This window comes from Cebus imitator, unplaced genomic scaffold (genome assembly GCF_001604975.1).
Source record: "Cebus imitator isolate Cc_AM_T3 unplaced genomic scaffold, Cebus_imitator-1.0 Scaffold82, whole genome shotgun sequence".
In the NCBI taxonomy this organism is placed as follows: Eukaryota; Metazoa; Chordata; class Mammalia; order Primates; family Cebidae; genus Cebus; species Cebus imitator.
This window is the reverse complement of record NW_016107397.1, coordinates 5,886,068-5,905,613: the sequence shown is the minus strand read 5'-3', so window position 1 is coordinate 5,905,613 and position 19,546 is coordinate 5,886,068. Positions and strand designations below refer to the sequence as shown.

General features: G+C 55.8%; 2 protein-coding genes across 3 annotated transcripts in view; one reads left to right on the top strand and one right to left on the bottom strand.

Annotated features, from left to right (window-relative positions):
* The first annotated feature begins 1,176 nt into the window (after positions 1-1,176).
* BRI3 (brain protein I3) lies at positions 1,177-10,308 on the top strand. Its single transcript, XM_017533720.1, has 3 exons — positions 1,177-1,437; positions 1,833-1,935; positions 9,893-10,308. The coding sequence occupies exons 1-3, from the start codon at positions 1,296-1,298 to the stop codon at positions 10,023-10,025; spliced, it is 378 nt and encodes a 125-aa protein (XP_017389209.1). The 5' UTR covers positions 1,177-1,295; the 3' UTR covers positions 10,026-10,308.
* A 138-nt stretch (positions 10,309-10,446) lies between these two features.
* The window catches only part of BAIAP2L1 (BAR/IMD domain containing adaptor protein 2 like 1), a 107,842-nt gene continuing 98,742 nt past the window's right edge, over positions 10,447-19,546 (bottom strand). For both annotated transcript variants that reach the window (XM_017533717.2, XM_017533718.2), the window contains exons 13-14: positions 13,148-13,185; positions 10,447-12,384 (exon numbers count right to left, since the gene is read on the bottom strand). In XM_017533717.2, the coding sequence (XP_017389206.1) occupies positions 12,309-12,384; positions 13,148-13,185 (114 nt within the window). In that variant the 3' untranslated portion in view covers positions 10,447-12,308. The remainder of the gene's footprint in view (positions 12,385-13,147; positions 13,186-19,546) is intronic.

The following is a 19,546-nucleotide window of genomic DNA, read 5'->3' as shown; positions in this document are numbered from 1 at the left end:
CCTGTGGTCCCAGCTACTGAGGAGGCTGAAATGGGAGGATGGTTTGAGCCCAGGAGGTCGAGGCTGCATTGAGCAATGATTGTGTTACTGCACTGTCCCTGGGTGACAGAGCAAAAGAGCCCCCTCTGCAACCCCCCTACAAAAATTTTTTTAAAAATTAAAAAGGCGCGGTTCGAGAAGAGTTGTAGTAGTCCCAGAGCTACAATGCAGGTGAGAGCAAAGTACAGGTGAGAAAACTGGAGACAGAAAACAGTAACCACTACAGGTGCCCCTGAAAAGGTGCAGAGGCACTACGGACGGAAGGAATCCTAAATGTTCCAATCGTTCGTTTTAAAGTTGTCCTGGCAAACCCGTGAAGCCAGGTATGAGGAAATGTTTCAACGAGGGCGCCTGACGCGGTCCCAGAAGTCAGACAACACCCAGGTTTAGATGCGGGCTCCAACCCGCACCTGCCACCGCCAAACCCTGGCCCCTTCTGAGCCCCGTCCCGTGTTGGCCTCCAGGGGTAAGCAAAGCACCTGGCTGGGCTGCCTGAAGATTAAGGAAACTGAGGATACGCGGCAGGTGCCCAATATTTAGGATTTTGTCCCTAAACGGGGAAGTTATTTGTTAAGCACTGGCCATGACCCCTGTAAATCGCCTAATTGTCTTTAAAAAAAGGTAAACCGAGGGAATGCGCCGCAGCTGAGCACCTCGCAGGCCGTAGCTGGGCTGCACGCCCGGGTGTGCCCTTTGCACCGCTGGGAGCGCCAGCGATCGCGGGGCAGAGAGCTGGGGTTGGGGCGGCCGGGGACCCACCCGGCCCCGCCCCTCCCAGGCCCCGCCCCCTTCCAAGGGTAGGGGGACCTCGGTTGGCCTTGGAGATCGGAGCGTAGGGGTAGGTGGGGGGTGCATCCCCAGGCCCTAAAGGTCACTGCCCTATGGGGCTTCTCTGGGTCGTGGTGGAGGTGGGGTCTCCCCACCCCTGTAGGTCTTAGAGCCCCGGCGAGGGCGCGGCGGGGCGGGGCGGAGCGCAGAGGCGCAGTGGAACAGACGGCCTCTGGTGGGCGCGGCCACTTTAAGACGCCCCGCCGGCCCCGCCCCGCGCCCCGCCTCCCGTTAGCCACGTGACCTCGGTCTTGTGACTGGGTCCGGGAGGGCGGGGGAAGCCCGCGGCTAGCGCCCGCCCCGCCCCGCCCCGCGTCTGCCTCAGAGGGCCCCGAGACGCCCGGTCCGCCGCGTCTGCTGCCGCCGCGTCCCCCGCCGGGGCCGACCGAGCCGAGCCGGGCCGGAGCGGCGGGCGCGGCCGGGCCGCCATGGACCACAAGCCTCTGCTGCAGGAGCGGCCACCCGCCTACAACCTGGAGGCCGGCCAGGGCGACTACGCGTGCGGCCCGCACGGCTACGGCGCCATCCCCGCCGCGCCCCCGCCGCCGCCCTACCCCTACCTCGTCACAGGTGGGCCCGGAACCAACTTTCCCCGCCGGCCGCTTCCGGGGGGTGCAGGCCTGGGCGGGGGACGCGGGTCCAGAGGCCGGTGGGGCCCGCCTGGGGGTCCTTCCTGGAGCTGGGGGTCCCCGGGCGGGCTTCGGGACCCTGCGCTGCCGAGGGTCACGTCCTCCGGCTCATGGTACGCGGCGAGGCCGGATCCCTACCCCAGATGAACTTTGAGTCACGAGGCGCTCGCTGTTGGCAGATTAGCTCCGAATCAGGCCCGCGGTGGCCGTCCCGAGGGTGGAAAGGACCGGGGGCTTTTTTAGGGGGTGGTGGAGGTGGGGGTACAGGAAGAGTAGTCCCTGTCGCGGTCGGATCTCACCTCCCTGCCCCCTGATGACCTGCCTTCCCGCCCACAGGGATACCCACCCACCACCCCAGGGTTTACAACATCCACAGCCGGACCGTCACCCGGTACCCTGCCAACTCCATCGTGGTCGTGGGAGGCTGTCCCGTCTGCAGGTGAGTGGGTCTGCAGCCTGGGGACTAGCCCTGGAAGCGCTGAGGACCCCCGCCCTACCCCACAGGACCTCACAAAGTCAGCTCTTCTTGTGGGAGTGGGTCCAGCTTGACTTGGATCTTAACCAGAGTCCTTTATGGGAGGGACCGACAGGGTGCCGTGTGCGGTGTGGGAGAGCGTGGGTCAACTCACCCTTGGCTCCGAACACATTTTGTGGGGGTGAAAAAAAAGGGTGGGTTCTTTTTCCTAGGGAGGTGAATGCATTGTGGGGCATTGCACCCCAAGCGATTGGGATGTAGGAATGGTAACGGGACTCGTGGTCTTTCCGTCTTTGTTCTGGGACTTGCAAGGAATCAGGTGTTTCCATTTTCATCCAGTTTCCGAAAGTTTACTCTGCAGCTGATTGTCGAAGGTGGTGGAAGGTTTCGTTTTCCTGGAAGGGGCATTTGGATTAAGTGCACCAGCAGGAGAGACCTCAGTGGGAGAAGCGACGACTGTAAGAGCCGCTTTATCCAAAGCTGGCTTGAAATGCTCTTCCATGAGCTGGACCCGGATGGAAACCCGGTGTTTGTTTGAGGCAGGAGGGATTTTTTTTTTTCATATTATCACATTGGAATTGCACACCCTTTCTGGTTTTCATAGGGTCCTGAGGTGCAGCTAGAGGCATGTTTTGTGGAGGTTTTGAGGATTCAAATTTAAATAAGAATTAATTAAATATACTCCTTGGCAGCTGGGGGTATTCACATTGCTTTGAAAGTCAGGGTGGAATTGGCAGGGTTTTTAAAGCCTGTGTCTGAGAGGAGGAAGTTGAAGCCTCTTAGATGGAATTAAGAAACCCTGGTTTGGACTTAGACTTGATTTCAAAAGTGTGTGTGTAAGGCCTAGAGCGGAATCATGGGGAAGTGAGTGGTTTCACAGCCGTAGCCGGTGACTTCCTGGGAAGTGGGAGGGCATCCCAGAGGTGGAGACAAGAGGCTGGGATCCTGGGGCAGGTTGTGGCTACTTGCCCTCATGGGGACCCCATGACAAACCCTAACTGGGACATCAGTTTGACACAGTTGGTCACCACCCAGCAGAAACATTGGCCTTTGGAGTGGAGGTGGAGGGAGGGCAGGGGGGGGCACTGGCTGCCTCCGGGACAGTTCTCTCTGGGAGCTGCACCATGTTGGGGGGCCGGCAGAGCTGTGTGGGTGTGAAGGGACTCAGAACATGGAGGGGGCAGAGGGTCCGTGCCCTGCCATCGCAGTTTCCAGCCTGCTGGAGTAGCTGGGTTCCAGTCCTGGCCCTGCCAGGAACCGCGGGGCCTGTTTCCCCACCTGGGACATGGTGGTGTCTCTGAAGCTCTTTTTCTGCCCAAGCCCCTGAACTTGGAGAGGTGGGAAACCAGCGGCAGTGAGGGATGGCCCAGATATCCCAGGGCTGGGGGGTGCCCAGGTGGTGGTGCAGTTGCTGTCAGGATGGGGGTGCTGGCTCTGCCACTTCCTTGTCTTTGTGGAGGCCTGCAGCTTCCGCTGACCCGGCAGTGCTCCCCAGTTATGCAGAGCCTGAAGCTGGGTCAAGCTGTGCTGTGCTCTGTTGGGGAGGACCTTGGGCTTGGTCCCCAGAGGCTGTAGGGGTGGGGCCCTCGGTTACTTGATCACTGTGTTCTTTGCCCCTGGGCAGCTGCAGCAGGCAGGGAAGAGGCCGGGTCCTCTCTGGACAAGGTTGGGGGGTCCGTAGGCCTTTAAGTTGGGATCAGAGCACTCTTTGATCCTCTGGGGACCCCCTTGAGTTGGTAGCCAGGCCCTCCCAGCACACGCATCCTTGCCCTCTGCCCGTGGTGCCCTGGATGCTGGAGAGTGGCCCTGGCTTCCCAAGGTGTTTTTGTGCCTTTGCAGCAGCATAGGGCACCTGTGTGCCCTACAGCAGCCAGGGGGTGAGCAGGGGGCGAGCAGGGGGCTGGGTTCTCTGCTGCTGGCTTGGGGAGGGGATGTGTGGTCTCTCGGCCTCTCCTCTCTTCGAGGAGAGTGAAGATGGTTCCCTGAACACATGCACATCTCAGGACTGGGAGACAGGACAACGCTCACATGACCTCACTTCCTCCTGCTCCAGGTCCAGCCTGCTGGGCTCTGTTCCCCTCCCTGCCTGGTGGCATGGCAGGAATTTGCCCAAGTCACACGTTTGTTAGTTCCTCTGAGTGAGGCTTGGCCAGAGAAGCCCGTGTCCCTTGTGGCTCTGCTGCCCTGGCCAGGCCTCTGCTGAAGCGCCCTGACTCTGTCTGCCTTTTTTAGCCGTTTACGAGGAAGCATTTCCGCAGCCCTGCAGCAGATACATCCCTGCTTCTCCCACCCTCCTGCTTCACCTCTGCCCCGCCCTGCCCGAGGCCTGGGCTGCTCTGAAACCAGGTTCTCCCTTGCCCAGGGAGGCCAGTCTTTGCTCGCCTGGGGGTGTGGCTGTCCCTAGGTGCAGGATGAGGTGGTTGCACTGGGGTCTCCCATGGGCTGGAGCGGAGCCTGTGCCCTGCAGCCTGGGGAGGCAGGAGTGGGGAAGGTCAAGGCAGCGCTGACTCCCATGAGTACTGTACTGGCTGGGCTGTCATTGGGTATATAGTTTCTGGGTTGACCAGAGAGATAGGAAATCCTGCAAAGTGGAGGGTTACAGAAACCGAGGGGAAGGGAAAAGAACAGCTGTGGAGGGCACATGGTGCCTAGAGGTCCTAGGTGTGGCTCAGTGGCCAGTGTTGAGGCTGCCGGGGCCTTTGAGGTGCAGAGGCGGGCTGTGGAGGGCATGGGCAGTGGGGGAAGACTGTGGAGTCTGGGAAGGGCTTAAGGGGAAGGAGGCTGTGAAAGCCTTGGGCTTTCTGATGATGGTTGTGGAGGGGCTGCTCCCTCCTGCCACCTGTGACCTGAAGCCAGTTGGTTGAGGAAGTGGCTGAGTTGGCCAGAATGGCCTGCCCATATGCATAGCCTGTGGGCTGTCCCTGACCTGACTGTCCTGGCCTGAGGTGTGGGGGCATTGCTTGGCCCCAGGCTGCTTGCTGGGGAGGGCTTTGGGCCTCGGGGCCCAGGTGTGGTCTCCAGGGCCTCCGGAGTCCCTGACCTTGGACTCAGACCCCAGCTGTAGGCCAGGTGGCACTGCTGGAGTGGGTGTGGTGGCAGGCAGAGTCTCCAGGCACCTGCCCAGGCCTTTCTTCTGCAGGGGAGGCTTGGGCTGGCCCTGGCCATTGGGTTTGTTGAGAATGGCCCTGGGAGTTTCTGGTGAACTCTCCCAAAGCGAGGCAGCTCCCCCTCGAGAGCTGCTTTGAGGCCACCTCTCCCTGCCTGGAGTGTGACTTCAAGCGCACAGCCCTCTGAGGAAGCCCTGTGTCCCCTTTTCCTGGCAAGGCCCGGTCTTCCAGCGGGGTAGTGGTCTGGGGTTGCTCCTGGGCCTAGATGGTTCCATGAGGCCACTGTGGGCTCAGAGGGCAGCTTGGTGCCCTGGGGCCAGCCCCCTGTGACACTGACTGCCTTTGGGGCCTGCAGGATGGGTATCCATGACTCGGGAGCCCATCTGGGTTCAGATCTCAGCCATGTCCTTCCCGGCTAGGAGGCCCTGGACACACCCTGGCTTCAGCCTCCAGTAAAGTGCCTGTGGGGAAACAGGGAGGGGCGAGGATGGCCCTTTCCCCGGGCAGCTCAGAGCCCTGCTCCCAGCCCTCTCTGTCCCTGTTGAGGCGGGAGCCCCTCGGGCTCCGCTGCCATTGGGCTCCACTGCAATGGCAGCGGCACAATTGGCCACTTTCCCTGCAAGGTTGGAGTCGCCTTAAGGGAGTGCTCTCAGTATTAGTCAGTTCCCTAATTTCCCCTGTGGCCATGATCCCTCCATGGCCCTGGCCTGCCTATTGCGCAAGAGTGGGGGAGGGGCAGCTAGAGGGAGCAGGTCAGGATGGGAACGGTTGAGAGGGTTGACACCCACCCAGCCAACCCAGGTGGGCCCTTCTGGGTTTAGAAGGGAAGAGAACTCGAGGCTGGCGGGGATGGCAGCTGTTCTGGAGCAGGGGTTCCCCCTCTCCCCTCCGGCGCTGGGGATGGGCCTGCCCTGCAGCTTGGGGAGTCTTGGTCTAGAAGCTGAATTGTGTTTCTCAGTTCAGAAGATTTGGGGTTTTAAAAAACTAAATGATGCCAACATTCCTTTTGAGGTCTAGGGCAGTACTGCAGTTAAAACTAATATTTCTGCAGCAAGACATGAATATTCAGATAAAGTAGGATAAATGACGCTATAAATAGCCACACACCAGTGCAGGTCACATGTTGCTGCCAGGTGAGTTTGCTGTCAAGTGACAGCTAGTTCTGCCTTCAGCGCCTCTTGGCATTTGAAGTTGTGCGTACGGCTGTGGAATACTGGGGGTAGGGTATGCTGCCCACCCTCGGACCGACCCCAGAGCCAGAGGTGAAGGCAGAGCTCTCCTGGTCAGCCCTCAAAAGCCCGTTCAGAACCTTCAGGCCCAAGTGCTTGTTCTCCCAGGCAGGGGTTCTGGGGTCTGGATCACAGCCTCCTGTTGCTGGTAGAGGCCTGAGCCTCTTGGGGTGACTGGATCTGTCCAGCTCCCTGGCAGCACCGAAGGGACAGCCTCGTTCTGCCCAGAGACCCAGTGGCCTTGGCCCTCTTTCCCTCTTTAAGCAGCTTTGGAGGTGGGTGGGAGGGCAGGAGTTGAGTGGAGCTGGGATGGGGAGGCTGCCCTAGGAGGTGCCAGAGTGGGTGCCTGGACCGAGTGGCCCAGCCTTGTGCTCTGGCTGAGGATGTCATGGGTCTGGACAGAAACTCCATGGGTTAGGAGGGTGTTCCCCTGTAATTGGGAGGCTGTGGGGTCAGCACGTTAGATTTGGCCATTGTGCTGCTTGCAGCCTTGGGGCTGGGAAGCAAGGTGCCAGGGCCTGGGTGGGCAGGGCTGGCGCTGCTGAAAATCCTAGCGCTTAGGTGGGCCGGTGCCCTGGCCCATGGCAGTGGGAATCCAGCAAGAGTGAGCAGCCTTCCTGCACTTGCTCAGCTCTGACAGTGTAGGTGGGTTTTGGGGTCTGGATGGAGAACCAGGGAGGAGGCAGGAGAGCGCTGCTGCCCTTGGACTCCTGTGCCAGCGGAGAGCAGCAGCCACAGGTGGGAGGCCGGTGTGGTGGGGTCACCAGGTGGCACCACCCCTGCCCACCCCACCATCACACCCGGATGCCTCTGCTGTGCCCCATGGGCGGACTCCAGCCCGGGCTCCCCACCCACACTCCTTTGCCCAGCCTCCTCCCAGGCACCTCTGGGCCTTTGAGCAGGCAGTCAGCTCCGCCCACAACTTTGCCTACAGCCCTACCCCTCAGCAGCTTTGGTCCTGAGGCAAGGTGCTCAGATGGTCACAGATTGGGCCGACTGAGGGGGTGCGGGTGACACTCACTGGGGACCACTCCAGGGGAACGGTCTTCTCCCATGGAAGGATTTCTCAGCCTGTTCACCCTCCCGTCTGCTTTTTCATGGGACATTTTCTAACCAGAACATAAAGCTAGTGTGTTTTTTGGGGTCTGAACTATAGATGCCAGGAAGAAACAGGAAAAGGAAGCCCAGATGCTCCCTTGAGAGGCCAGCGGCCACTGGCTACCCCCAGCTCCCCAGAGCCTGTCGTGGCCATCTGCATGTGTGGGGATACAGCTGTGCTCAGCCTTCCTGAGGCTTCTGCACTGCGGCAGTGTGGTCTTCGGAGCTGCGGCAGCTGGGGCTTCTGCCCACCTGACACCTGGGGGAGGGGGTCCTGAGGCCAGGCAGGGCGTGCTGTGCTCAGCAGGGCTGGGCGGAGGTGTCCTGCCCAGTCTGGACTGGTGGGGGCAGCCTTAGACAATGCTGAACAAGTGTGGTGGCCTGATGACCTTGTAGTGCTTAGACAGGGGACACTAAAAAGTCCACACAAGAAATGGAAACTTTGCTGGCAGACTCACATTTTCTGATGGGCTTTGCCTTGGAGCAGGGCTTCCCGGTGTGCTCTGCAGCCCAGCCCAGCCCAGCCCAGCCCAGCCCAGCCCAGCCCCGCCCCTCCATACAGACAGGTGGCATGATGTGAGTTTGGGAAACACTGGGTACAGGAGCGCTGCAGGACTTCCCAGAGCCTTTCGAGAACTAATAGGCATAGGGACTGTCTAGGAGACAAGGAGAAAAGTTTCCCAAAATTGGCTGAACAAAGAATCCCCCTTTTCCAAATTCGTACCACTGTGTCTAATTTTTAATTTTTGTAGAGATGGGGGAAGGTCTCACTTTGTTGTCCAGGCTGGTCTTGAACTGCTGACTTTAAGCGATCTGCTTCAGCACCCCAAAGTGCTGCCATTGCGGGAGTGAACCCCCCGACCCAACCTCCTTGGAAATTGCTGAACGGAGCTGCTCGAGTAGGTTGGAGGGAGGCAGTGGGCAGGAAGTTTGACTTTTTCTTTAAGCAGTGGAAAGCCCGACTTCAGAATATCCTGGTTTGTTTTACCATACTCCCTGGAGAGGCAGGAACAGGTTCCGTGGGTGGGGTTTCTGGTCCCCAGCCTGCCTTGCTGAGCAGGGGCAGGGGCAGCAGCCCTCCTGAGTCTGGACCCCCAGGAAGCAGCTTGGAAACATTCAGGGTGCTGGAATGGGAGTAGGGTCCCCTGGGTGGCCAAGTTTTCTCCCCTTAGCAAGGCACTGCTAGTCACTGACACTTCCTTGTCGTAGCAGGGGACCGTGCCAACCTTGCTGTAGGCTCCCCTTCCCCAAAGCCCCAGCTCCCATCACCTGTCAGATACCCCCACCCTGCTGTGTTGTTCTTTCCACTTACCTCAGTACTGGCTGGGTGGGGGAATTTGGGGTCCCAGGAGACCCAGAAGGCGCTTGTTAGGGTCTGCCAGTCTGGTGAGAATGAAGCTTTTCTCATTTGGCCTGAGCTGGCTAGTGTGGTCTTTAATTTCAGCTGTGTCCAGAATTTTCCAGAAATAGCCTGAGGAGCTGAGCTGAGCACACAGCTCCTGGCTTCTTACCTTTGGGGCCTCCGAAACTGACACTTGGGTTTGATGATTTCGGGTCATTGAACCTGTGCTCACAGGCGCAGGATTTGGGGGATGGCCTGCAGGTCTCTTAGTTTAGTCTGTTACAGATATTAAACTTTGTTGAAGAGTTGGCTTTGAGATCACATTTCTCAAAATAAGTGGCCTTCAGACATTGTGTGAACATGGCCGACTATGAGCTCCCGTTAACACACTCCCACTACCAAAGGAACAGAAACCAAACAAAACCCCAGACCTGACCGGATCCCCAAGCTGCTGGTTGCTCCTTTTCTAAGAGCAGATGTGTGGTGGCTTGTGGCACTGAAATGATCTTGCCTCTCAAGGTTTTACTTTTTTTTTTTTTTTTTTTGAGACAGAGTCTTGCTCTGTTGCCCAGTCTGGAGTGCAGTGGCTCTATCTTGGCTCACTGCAACCTCTGCCTCCTGGATTCAAGTGATTCTCATGCCTCAGCCTCCCAAGTAGCCGGGACTGCAGGCTTGTGACATCATACCTGGCTAATTTTTAGTAGAGGTGGGGTTTTACCATGTTTGCCAGGCTGGTCTCAGTGACCATTCCTGACCTCAAGTGATATGTCTACCTTAGCCTCCCAAAGTGCTGGGATTACAGGCATGAGCCACCATGTGCCTGGCCTTGCCTCTCAAGGTTAACTGATGAGAGCTTTCAACTGTTTTCCTCTTCCTCCTTTTTTCTGAATGTTGCATGTAGGGATTAAATAGCAGCTATGGCCATTCCATGAATGGGCACATACAGACCGTTCTTGGGGCTCTCCAGGCCAGTGGGCTGGGTGAGGGGAGTGGCAGGGGCTGTATTTTCAGGTAGATGGTCACTGTCACTCACCAGTGGTCCCCATTTCCATCATGGCCACTGGTCGGTCCTTGAGTGTAAGGCTGGGAGGGTGAGGGTTCCGGCGCCCGCCCAGGTCCTGACCGCACTGCCCTTTCTGCTGCAGGGTCGGGGTGCTGGAGGACTGCTTCACCTTCCTGGGCATCTTCCTGGCCATCATTCTGTTTCCCTTTGGGTTCATCTGCTGTTTCGCCTTGAGGAAGCGAAGATGCCCCAACTGCGGAGCCACCTTCGCTTAAAGGGAACACCACGCCCGGCTTTCCTACATCCAGCTCTCTTTTTCTAATGTAAATGTCGTGTACAATAGTTTTATTTGATTCAGCTTCAGGACTGTTTTGTAAAGCGAGGTGGGACCGGTGTGGCACATGCCAGCTGCAGTTTCCTGAGCGTGGAGAGGCAGAGCTGCTGCTCCCGCCTGAGGCTCATGACAACTCAATAAAGCACTGCTTTTATTTTTTGCAGTCTTCAATTTGAGAAAGGTGAGAAATAACGTTTTCAATAAATGAGATTCATACCATTGTTGACCTGGTGCTGCTTACTCCGTGATTTCAAACACCCAGGAAAGACTGGAGGGATGCCTGCACCGCTGCCTCAGTGTCCCCGGGCCGGTCATGATCACCTTGTATTCCTCCGTAGGCACTTACAGCTCAAGAAGGTATGCTTGTTTTCAAGTTCTTTATTATTAAAATTAAATATAACCCCTTGACATTTACAGAGCAGGCACCTCGGTGCCAAGGACAAGGCCATCCCCTCGGTTCTGGTCTGTGAGGTGGAACCTGGGGCTGCATCTGAGACCGTCCAGGCCCCATTCTCCTATCCTGTAACAAAACCAGAAACATCGCCAAGGTAGGGCACCAAAGGTAGTTCACCCACACCCTGCAGTTCCCCACGGCTGTAAATGGGGCTCCCTGAGGCCTGCTCTGACATCTGAAGTGGGGAACACAGCCACAGAGGTCTTGTGGACTGAATTCTTATGTGGCCACAGCTCCTTCTGTAGAACAAACCTGGAGGCTAACACAGTTCATGGTGCTTGTGGCCCTCCATGGGGCTTGCCTGGTTTGTCCTCCCAAGAGAGGCAGATGGCGACACTGCTCTACCTGGCTAGAAGGAGCCTGAAGCGTCACCCCTGTCCACTGGCTTACCTGCATGTGATCTTTCCCAATTTCCACCTCATAGGAAAACAGTACACTATGGCAAGGCCAGAGGAGAGGTGAGAAGTCCCAGTGCCCCCAACACACAAGGTGAGCAGCCAGGTTGGTAATCTGTCACCCAGGCTGAAGTGCAGTGGCGTGATCTCAGCTCACTGTAACCTCCGCCTCCTGAGTTCAAGCGATTCTCCTGCCTCAGCCTCCCGAGTAGCTGGGATCAAAGGTGCCTGCCACCATGCCGGGCTAATTTTTCTATTTTTAGGAGAGACTCCTGACCTCAGGTGATTCTCCTGTCTTAGCCTCACAAGGTGCTGAGATTCCCATACCTGAGCTGGGCTGGGAATTTAGCCATGATGCTCCACTCCAAAATAGGTCCAGATCCTTGGCAGGCAGAGGTGAATTCCAGCCCGGGGCTCAGGGCAGCCACCGCTGAGTCCTCACGTCCACGCTGCAGGGCTGGGTTCTGAGTGTGTCATGGCTGCTGGGCTGAAAACCCGCCCTCTCCAGGCACCAGAGGTCACGTGGGCTTTATGCACATCCTTTGAGAGTCTGACCTGACTGAAACATGGAGAAACTGGGACCCCGAGAAGTTTGAGTGTATTGGTAATGGATGCAGCTTTGGCCAACTAGCTGAGTGAAAACACAGGAGCTGTGACTCCAACGCCCAGCTCCGTGTCCTGGATGAGCTGTGTGGCGAATCCAGCCGGTGACTCTTAACTACTGAGAAAAGGATCTCCGGGAGGGGATTCCATCAAGTGCGACTGGTGGCTGTGATAAGGGCAGGCAAAATGTCTTGGCACTCTACAGCTCTGTAGGAGTCGGAGGGAGCAGGGTTTCTCCATCTCTGGAAGCTCCACATTTCATTAAAGTTTAAAAATTTTTAGTTAAAAAATTACATGTATATAGTATTTTCATAATTTATATTGCTTAAAATTATGATTTGCATGCTAAGATGCAAACTTATGTGATATTTTCTTTAGCTAGACATAATGCTACTAAGAGCACATACTTTATAAAACTGGTCTCATTTGCATCACGTGCAGAAAGCCAGTCATGAAAGCATAGACTATCCCTTATTCTGGCTTTATTAAGGAAAAAAATTCATTAAAAAAATACAGTAAAGATTGAAACCATGCTCATTGCTTCTTGAACAGAATAAGAAGAAAATATTTTAAATGATTGAGTTGGTCATTAGACTATTACTCAGTTATCTTAAAGGCAGAAACGTGTCAACCCAACTATGTGAAACAGAAGCATGATTTGCTCAGTCAGGCTCCTCCGTTGAAGCTTCCCGACAGCACGAGGCAGACAGGACGTGCCCATCATTCCAAAAGGGAGAACAGGAGAGGCCCAGGAGAGTCCCTGGCTGTCTTCTCATCGAATGATGGGCGCTGAGCGATCATTTGTCACGGTCGGGCGGAGCTTCACAGTGGCAAAGGGGTTTTCTCCACTGCAGGGGATAAGAAAAATCTTTCAGAACTTCCTCTCCATGAGGGAAATTGGATTTTTGTTGATGGAATCTCATTCTGTCACCCAGGCTGGAGTGCAGTGGGGTAATCTTGGCTCACTGTAACCTCCACTTCCCGGGTTCAAGCGGTTCTCCTGCCTCAGCTCCCCCAGTAGCTGGGACTACAGGCGCGCACCACTATACCTGGCTAATTTTTGTATTTTTAGTAGAGATGTGATTTCGCCATGTTGGCCAGGCTGGTCTCAAACTCCTCACCTTGTGACCTGCCTACCTCAGCCTCCCAAAGTGCTGGGATTACAGGCGTGAGTCACCACACTTGGCCGAAATTGGATTTTAACAGCGCTAATAACCCATTCTTGCCCTGTGGAACTGTACTGCTGACCACCTGCCCAGCTTGTACAGGTCCCAGCAGTGTTTTCTGATGACAGTTTTGCTCAGTGCTGACTCCTACGCTACACCGCCCACTGCAGAAAGAGCCCAGGTTTTAAAGGTTCTGGACATGGGCGTTCACACCTCTTTAGCCCTGCATTGTGGGTGAGGTGGGGGCTGCTCTGGGGTGAGCAGGCCCTGCTCCCAGGGTGTTCTAAAGCGGGCGGTGAAGGGAGGAGAGGCCATGGTCCCCCACGGCCCCATAGGGCAAGGCCTTTCTCAGGCTGAACCTCCTGGGCACCAAAGGCCCTTCTGGGGGACACTACAGGGAAGAGCAAAGTCACATGCAGAGGCTCACATAGGAAGCCACACCTACCTGAGAAAAGGTGGCTTCGCAGTCCCGTTGGCATCATTCTGTAAGAAAGATAAGTTTATGGAGGGCTTGGAATTGGTCTTTTAAAAATTATTTTAGGTAGAGATGGGGGTTTGCTATGTTGCCCAGGCTGGTCTCAAACTCCTGAGCTCAAGTTATCCTTCTACCTCGACTTCCTAATGTGCTGGGACTACAGGTGTGAACCACCGTGACTGGCCTATATTGGGAGATTTTTAATTTAAAGACCTGAAGGTAAAGGCATCTAAAACATGAGGGATGTTTAAAAGCGCCCCAACCCATATGGGAGACTGTCTACATTCACTTGGAAGAATAAGGCAAGAACAGAAAATGCTCGGCAGGGCAGTAAGGGTCCTCCCAGGTGTGAGAGCATGGCGCTGCCCGCTCACACCTGGGAGGTGTGAGCTGTTGGGAGCTCACGTGTGAATGAGCAGTCTGCTAAACTTGGAAAGTTTCACATAATGAAGCTTGGGCAACAGAGAGACATCACAGAAGAAAACGTTTGTGCCAAACAGAACATCTCCGACTCGGGGGAAATGGAGATCCTGCAGGTCCTCAGCCCTGGCCTTTCGAGCGCAGAACCGAGAGACTGGGTGTGCTTTTTGGGAGCTGACTCCTGAAGGATGACATGAAGAACAGGAAGTAAAAATAAAACCCTGTCAGCTTTGGAGGCTGCTAGAGCCAGGGGAAAACTGAGGAAAAGAGAAGATGGAACCAAAGTGCAAAGGGGCCTGCAGGGCTAGGTCCAGGTGTGCACCTTCTTTCCCTCGCTCCAAAAAGCCTGTAGGGTTTAACAGTCTTTCCAGCCTGCACACATGGAGCAGAGTTGGGTGGCTGTCCAGGAGAGGGCAGTGTAACACCGTGTGACCAGCCGAGGCCCGGCCTCACGGTCCTGACAGCCCCAGGAAATGGCCCAGCACCCCCGGGGGTCTCAGGGAGCATGCAGACCTCTCGGCATTGACTCAGGTGCCCCGCTCTTGCCCCATGCCAGCTCTAGAGTGCAGGCCGTTCCTGGACGTGGAGGCCTGGGCCTGGCCTCCTCTGGGGTGGCCTCCACTAAGGCTGGGTGTACAGACTGGAGGCAGAAGGTAGGCCGCGGGTCCCAGAGGCATGGCCTAAGACCTGTCCTACTCTCTCCAGAGCCCCTGGGCAGAGCGGCCAGGCCCATCGGTGTCTGCTTCTGCACTGGAAGCCACTGGCTGGCCTTACACATCTTACAGGGCTTTAAATGGCTGCAAAAGTGATTTCTCCCTGTGGAGCACGCAGCACTTCCCCAGCAGGCTCGGAGGAAGTCCTTGCTGGTATAAGGTTCAGGCTTTGCGATGCTGACAGGCTAATTTATGATTTTCATGCCCCAGGGTGCCTGTTGCATGTGCTCACGGTGCTGGCGTCTGTGGACCCTGTTGCAGAAAGACTTCCTGTGGCCCAGAGGGCAGGCGGGAGGGCCGTGGCAGGGCCTGAGGCACACACTTCATGCCAAGCCCGACTTCACTTGGCCTTCCCCTCCTCTGCCACTGGAGTCATTTGACTCCTTGGAGCCAACACCGTGTCCCTCCCAAGTGCAGCTTCTGCTAGAGGAAGGCACTTCTCAAAGTGGAAACCAGAAACACCCTCCACCCAGCCCAAGCACACCCCAGAGCTTGTTCACACCCCCCCTGGGCCGCTAGGGGACTTTAAAACAGTCCCAGTGAATCCTTGCAAGGAACGCAGTAAGAAGCACCGACTCCTGCCAGGAGGACGGAGGGGGAAAAGAACACCTAAGAAAACAGCTTGAAGCCACTCAGAGTCGGGCCAACCCCGTGCACGCCTGGGGCCCAACAATCCTGTTCCCTATAGGAACAAGCAGGGCACATCCCCATGGGCCCTGAAACACTCAGGCAGCCCTGGTGAAACAGCCCAGACCGGAAACACCAGACACCCATCCATGGGAGAGCCAGAACCGGCTTCTGTGCAGACGGGTCACCTCACAGTGCCAAGCGACTGTCCCTCCCTGCAGGGCCACCCTGATGGCCGTCTCCGTGCCGGGGCTCGTGGAGTCTGGCCTTAGAGAAGGGATGGTCATGGGCATGGACCACGCAGGGGATCCTGGGGGCCGGAAATGTCCTACTGGGTATGCAGAGTCACATCGTGAAAATTCATCGTGCACTTTTCAGTCTGTGGTATTCCATAATACAGTGTTTCCTTTAAAATACGTATTGGACGTGTTCAGGCAGATTTCCCCTTTAACAACTGCTTGTTTCTCAGGGAGCTGAAACCCCAGCACTCCCTCTGGATATGAGGCTGGCAGGAGCCTCTCTGCCTCCCTCTCCATGGCAAAGCAGACCCATGACAGCACCTCTTACCTGGTGGCCTCCAGGGGTCTCACAGCACCCTCCCTGCGTCCCTGACTCAACCGCTCACCTCCCACTCAGCCCACTGCGGTGGTCACCGTGCCCAGACCTGCCCTCTTCCCTGCTCCCTTTCCTTGCAGTGGGGACACCTCCAGGCCAGGGACTGCACTGCCGCCGGCACCCAGGGCCCCCCGGGCACTGCCTGCTGCATGTCCCGTGTCCCTATCAAGACAGGAGACCCCAAAGGCCACGAAACCAGTGGTTACTAGAGAGTGGGCTGGGCTGCAACTGGGGACTGGAGAGCAAGGCCACCAAGTGGCTGACTGTGGCCAGGGTGGACACATCTTATGACCCACCCCCCCAATCTCCCCCCAAGAATCCAAAATGCGTGTGTGGACACTGGCTGACTGCCCATTGCCCGGTGGCTGTTCCACTCCGCTTTCACGCCTGTGCAGAGTTTCCGGGGTGCCTGCCACAGGGCCACGAGCCCAGGGTGGGGGACTATTTGATCCGGCTTTCCGAGGGGGCCCAGGCAGCTCGGAGCGCCCAGCACCGCTTGTTCCTCAGGCCACAGCAGAGAATGCTGGTGGCCTTCACTGCAGAAGGCAGGACAGAGTGAACGGGGACAGCACAGGGCGGCCTTGCTCCTGAGCAGAAAGAACATCTCTAAAGAACATTTCCAAGCCAGGTGGAGGTCAGTTACTGGCAACAGAAGCAGCCCTTGCTGATAACCTGTCTTCAGTGTGAAAACTCATTCCTGTCCTCCTCTGGGGGCCGGGCTTGTCTTCCAGTTCCCTTCTGATCTAGATCAACCCCTTTATTCTCAAAACGGGGACGCTGAGGCCCAAACAGGGAAAAGCCACTGCTCTGAGTCAGCGGGATCCTTTTGGAAGCCAACGTGCCCTCGTTTTAATGCAAACGAAGATGCATGCAGGCCTGCACACAGGCTCTGCTGCTCTCAGGAGGGGCTCATGCCATGGTGAACACACACTGTGTAATGCGGGTTTGCTTTTAAAAAGGAGAGCTGTCTGCTTAATGTTGGAAGGGAGCCAACACTTCCTCACTTGGAACTGCAGGATAGAATACGTAAGTTAAAAAAAATGTAGGCTGGCCACGGTGGCTCACGCCTGTAATCCCAGCACATCGGGAGGCCGAGGCAGGAGGACTATCTGAGGCCAGGAGTTGGAGACTAGCTTGGGCAACATAGCGAGATCTTATCATTATTGCTCCCAACTCTAGTCCTAAACAGTCTCCCCTACCCCCTGGGGAGAAGCCCCTGCTCTCAGAGGGTCTAGGGCACCCCGTCACGGGACAGCAGTGGGACTTCCCAGGTAACTGGGCTACTCCATGGAGGCTGACTCTCTGTACATCTAAGCCTAAGCATTCCAGGGTTAAAATAAACTGCCTGTAACTGACAGTAGCTGTATGTAAAACTACGTAGAACATTGTTTTTGGGTGGATGGACTTTACTCTTGTTGCCCAGGCTGGAGTGCAATGGCGCAATCTCAGCTCACCACAACCTCTGCTTCCCAAGTTCAAGTGATTCTCCTACCTCAGCCTCCCAAGTAGCTGGGATTACAGGCATTCGCCACCATGCCTGGCTAATTTTTTTTATTTTTCTTTTTCTTGAGATGAAGTCTTGCTGTTGCCAGCCTGGAGTGCAGTGGCATGATCTTGGCTCACTGCAACCTCTGTTTCCTGGGTTCAAGTGATTCTCCTGCCTCAGCCTCCCGAGTAGCTGGAAATATAGGTGCCCATCACCAGGCCCAGCTTATTTTTGTATTTTTAGTAGAGATGGAGTTTTGCCACGTTGGCCACGATGGTCTCCATCTCTTGACCTCGTGATCTGCCTGCCTTATCCTCCCAAAGTGCTGGGATTACAGGCGACGGCCACTGTGCCTGGCCTAAAAATGCTTTTAAAAAACATTAGGATGCTTTACCATCTCCCTTGGATCCTGAATAGGTGGGACTGCAGGTGTATGCCTGTAGTCCTAGCTACTCAGGGCCTTAGGTGAGAGGACTGATTGAGCCCAGGAGGTGGAGACTGCAGTGAGCTGTGATTGTGCCACTGCACTGCAGCCTGGGTGACAGATCGAGACTCTGTCTCAAAAAAGATGGCAGCCTTTGCCACCTGAAAGCCCCAGGGGACTCTGGCACCCTTGAGAGCTGGGGACACAGTCCTGGAATTGTGTGTGTCAGCCTCCTTCTGTCCACCTGGAGTAACATAGCTTTCCCTAACCACAATGTCTAAACCAGCTGATGATGTTGGGGAAAGCTGTGCTGTATCCCAGGCCTGAGTAGCGGGGACTACAGGTGTATGCCACCATGCCTGGCTTTCTTTTTTTTTCTTTTGAGATGGAGTTTCGCTCTTGTTGCCCAGGCTGGATACAATGGTGCAATCTCAGCTCACTGCAACCTCTGCCTCCTGGGTTCAAGTGATTCTCCTGCCTCAACCTCCTGACTAGCTGGAATATAGGTGCCTGCCACCACGCCTGGCTAATTTTTTTTGTATTTTTAGTAGAGATGGGGTTTCACCATGTTGGTAATGCTGGTTTCGAACTCCTGAGCTCAGGTGATCCATCCGCCTCGGCTTCCCAAAGTGCTGGGATTACAGGCATGAGCCACCATACCTGGTCAGTTTTTTAGTTAATTTGCTATAAAGATGAGGTCTCATTATGTTGCCCAGGCTGATCTTAAACTCAGGCTCAAATGATCCTCCAGCCTTGGCCTCCTAAAGTGTTGGGATCACAGGTGTGAGCCACCGCGCTCGGCAGCCTGCCATCTTTTGAGCCTCAGCCATGGTCCCTGCTTCTCGATCACAACGATACAGATCAAACTTTTTATATTTGTCTCTATATTGAGATGATTCTCTCTCTGTTGCGCAGGCTGAACTTGAGTTCCTGGGCTCAAGTGATTCTACCACCTGGGCCTTCCAAGTAGCTGGGATCACAGGCATGAGCCAGCATGCCCAACTAGAGCAAGTTTTTAAATGGAACACTGTCCTATTTTGTATGATCTATTTCTGTCCAATGTGGCAGCCACTAGCTGTATATGGCTACTTAAGTTAATTAAAATAAAATTTGCCGGACACAGTGGTTCACGCCTGTAATCCCAGCTACTTGGGAGGCTGAGGCATGAGAATTGCTTGAACCCGGGAGGCGGAGGTTGCCATGAACCGAGATCACGCTACTGCACTCCAGCCTGACGACAGAGCAAGACTCAATCTCAAAAAACGAAATAAATACATAAATGAAAATAAATACAATGAAACATCCAGTTCCTTTGTTGCACCATCTGTTTTTCAAGCGCTCTGCTGCCCTGTGTGCCTGTGGCTGATGGACTGGGCAGGGGGCATTTCCATCTGCGCTGGGATGCAAGCATCCCTGACACAGATGCTTGATCGGTGCTCCCTGCTGGTTCAGGAGGCTGCGAGGCCAGGAGGCCCAGAACACACAGCCATTCCCTGCTCCCAGCTACGGCCCATGGAGCAGCACCGATACTTCTGCAGGCTGCTTCCTGCAGCTGCACTCCCAAAACTCCTGACTGGAATTGGTCTGGATGAAACGTGGTCACTTGTCTAGCAGAAGGAGCGCTATTGGCTGGGCGCAGTGGCTCACGCCTGTAATCCCAGCACTTTGGGACACCAAGGCAGGTGGATCACGAGGTCAGGAGTTCAAGACCAACCTGGCCAAGATGGTGAAACCCTGTCTCTACTAAAAACTACAAAAATTAGCCAGGCATGGTGGTACGTGCCTGTAATCCCAGCTACTCAGGAGGCTGAGGCAGGAGAATCTCTTGAACCCGGGCGGCAGAGGTTGCAGTGGGCTGATTTCGCACCACTGATTTCGTACTCCAGCCTGGATGACAGAGTGAGACTCCCTCTCAAACAAAACAAAACAAAAAGGAGCGCATCCACAGAGGCTGGATGCAGGTGACCGTTGTGGTCCCCACCACCCCTCACAATGCTTTTGTAGTCCTCACAGGATGTTAAAATAACAGTGCGCAGAAGGCCACGGGGTTTCCTACTGGGAAAGTGCACTGATGTGGAGGCCGG

Coding starts and splice junctions, on each gene's coding strand:
- BRI3 (XM_017533720.1), top strand. CDS start 1,296: ATGGACCACAAGCCTCTGCTGCAGGAGCGGCCACCCGCCTACAACCTG. Junction 1,438..1,832: donor CTACCCCTACCTCGTCACAG/GTGGGCCCGGAA, acceptor TCCCGCCCACAG/GGATACCCACCCACCACCCC. Junction 1,936..9,892: donor GGAGGCTGTCCCGTCTGCAG/GTGAGTGGGTCT, acceptor TTTCTGCTGCAG/GGTCGGGGTGCTGGAGGACT.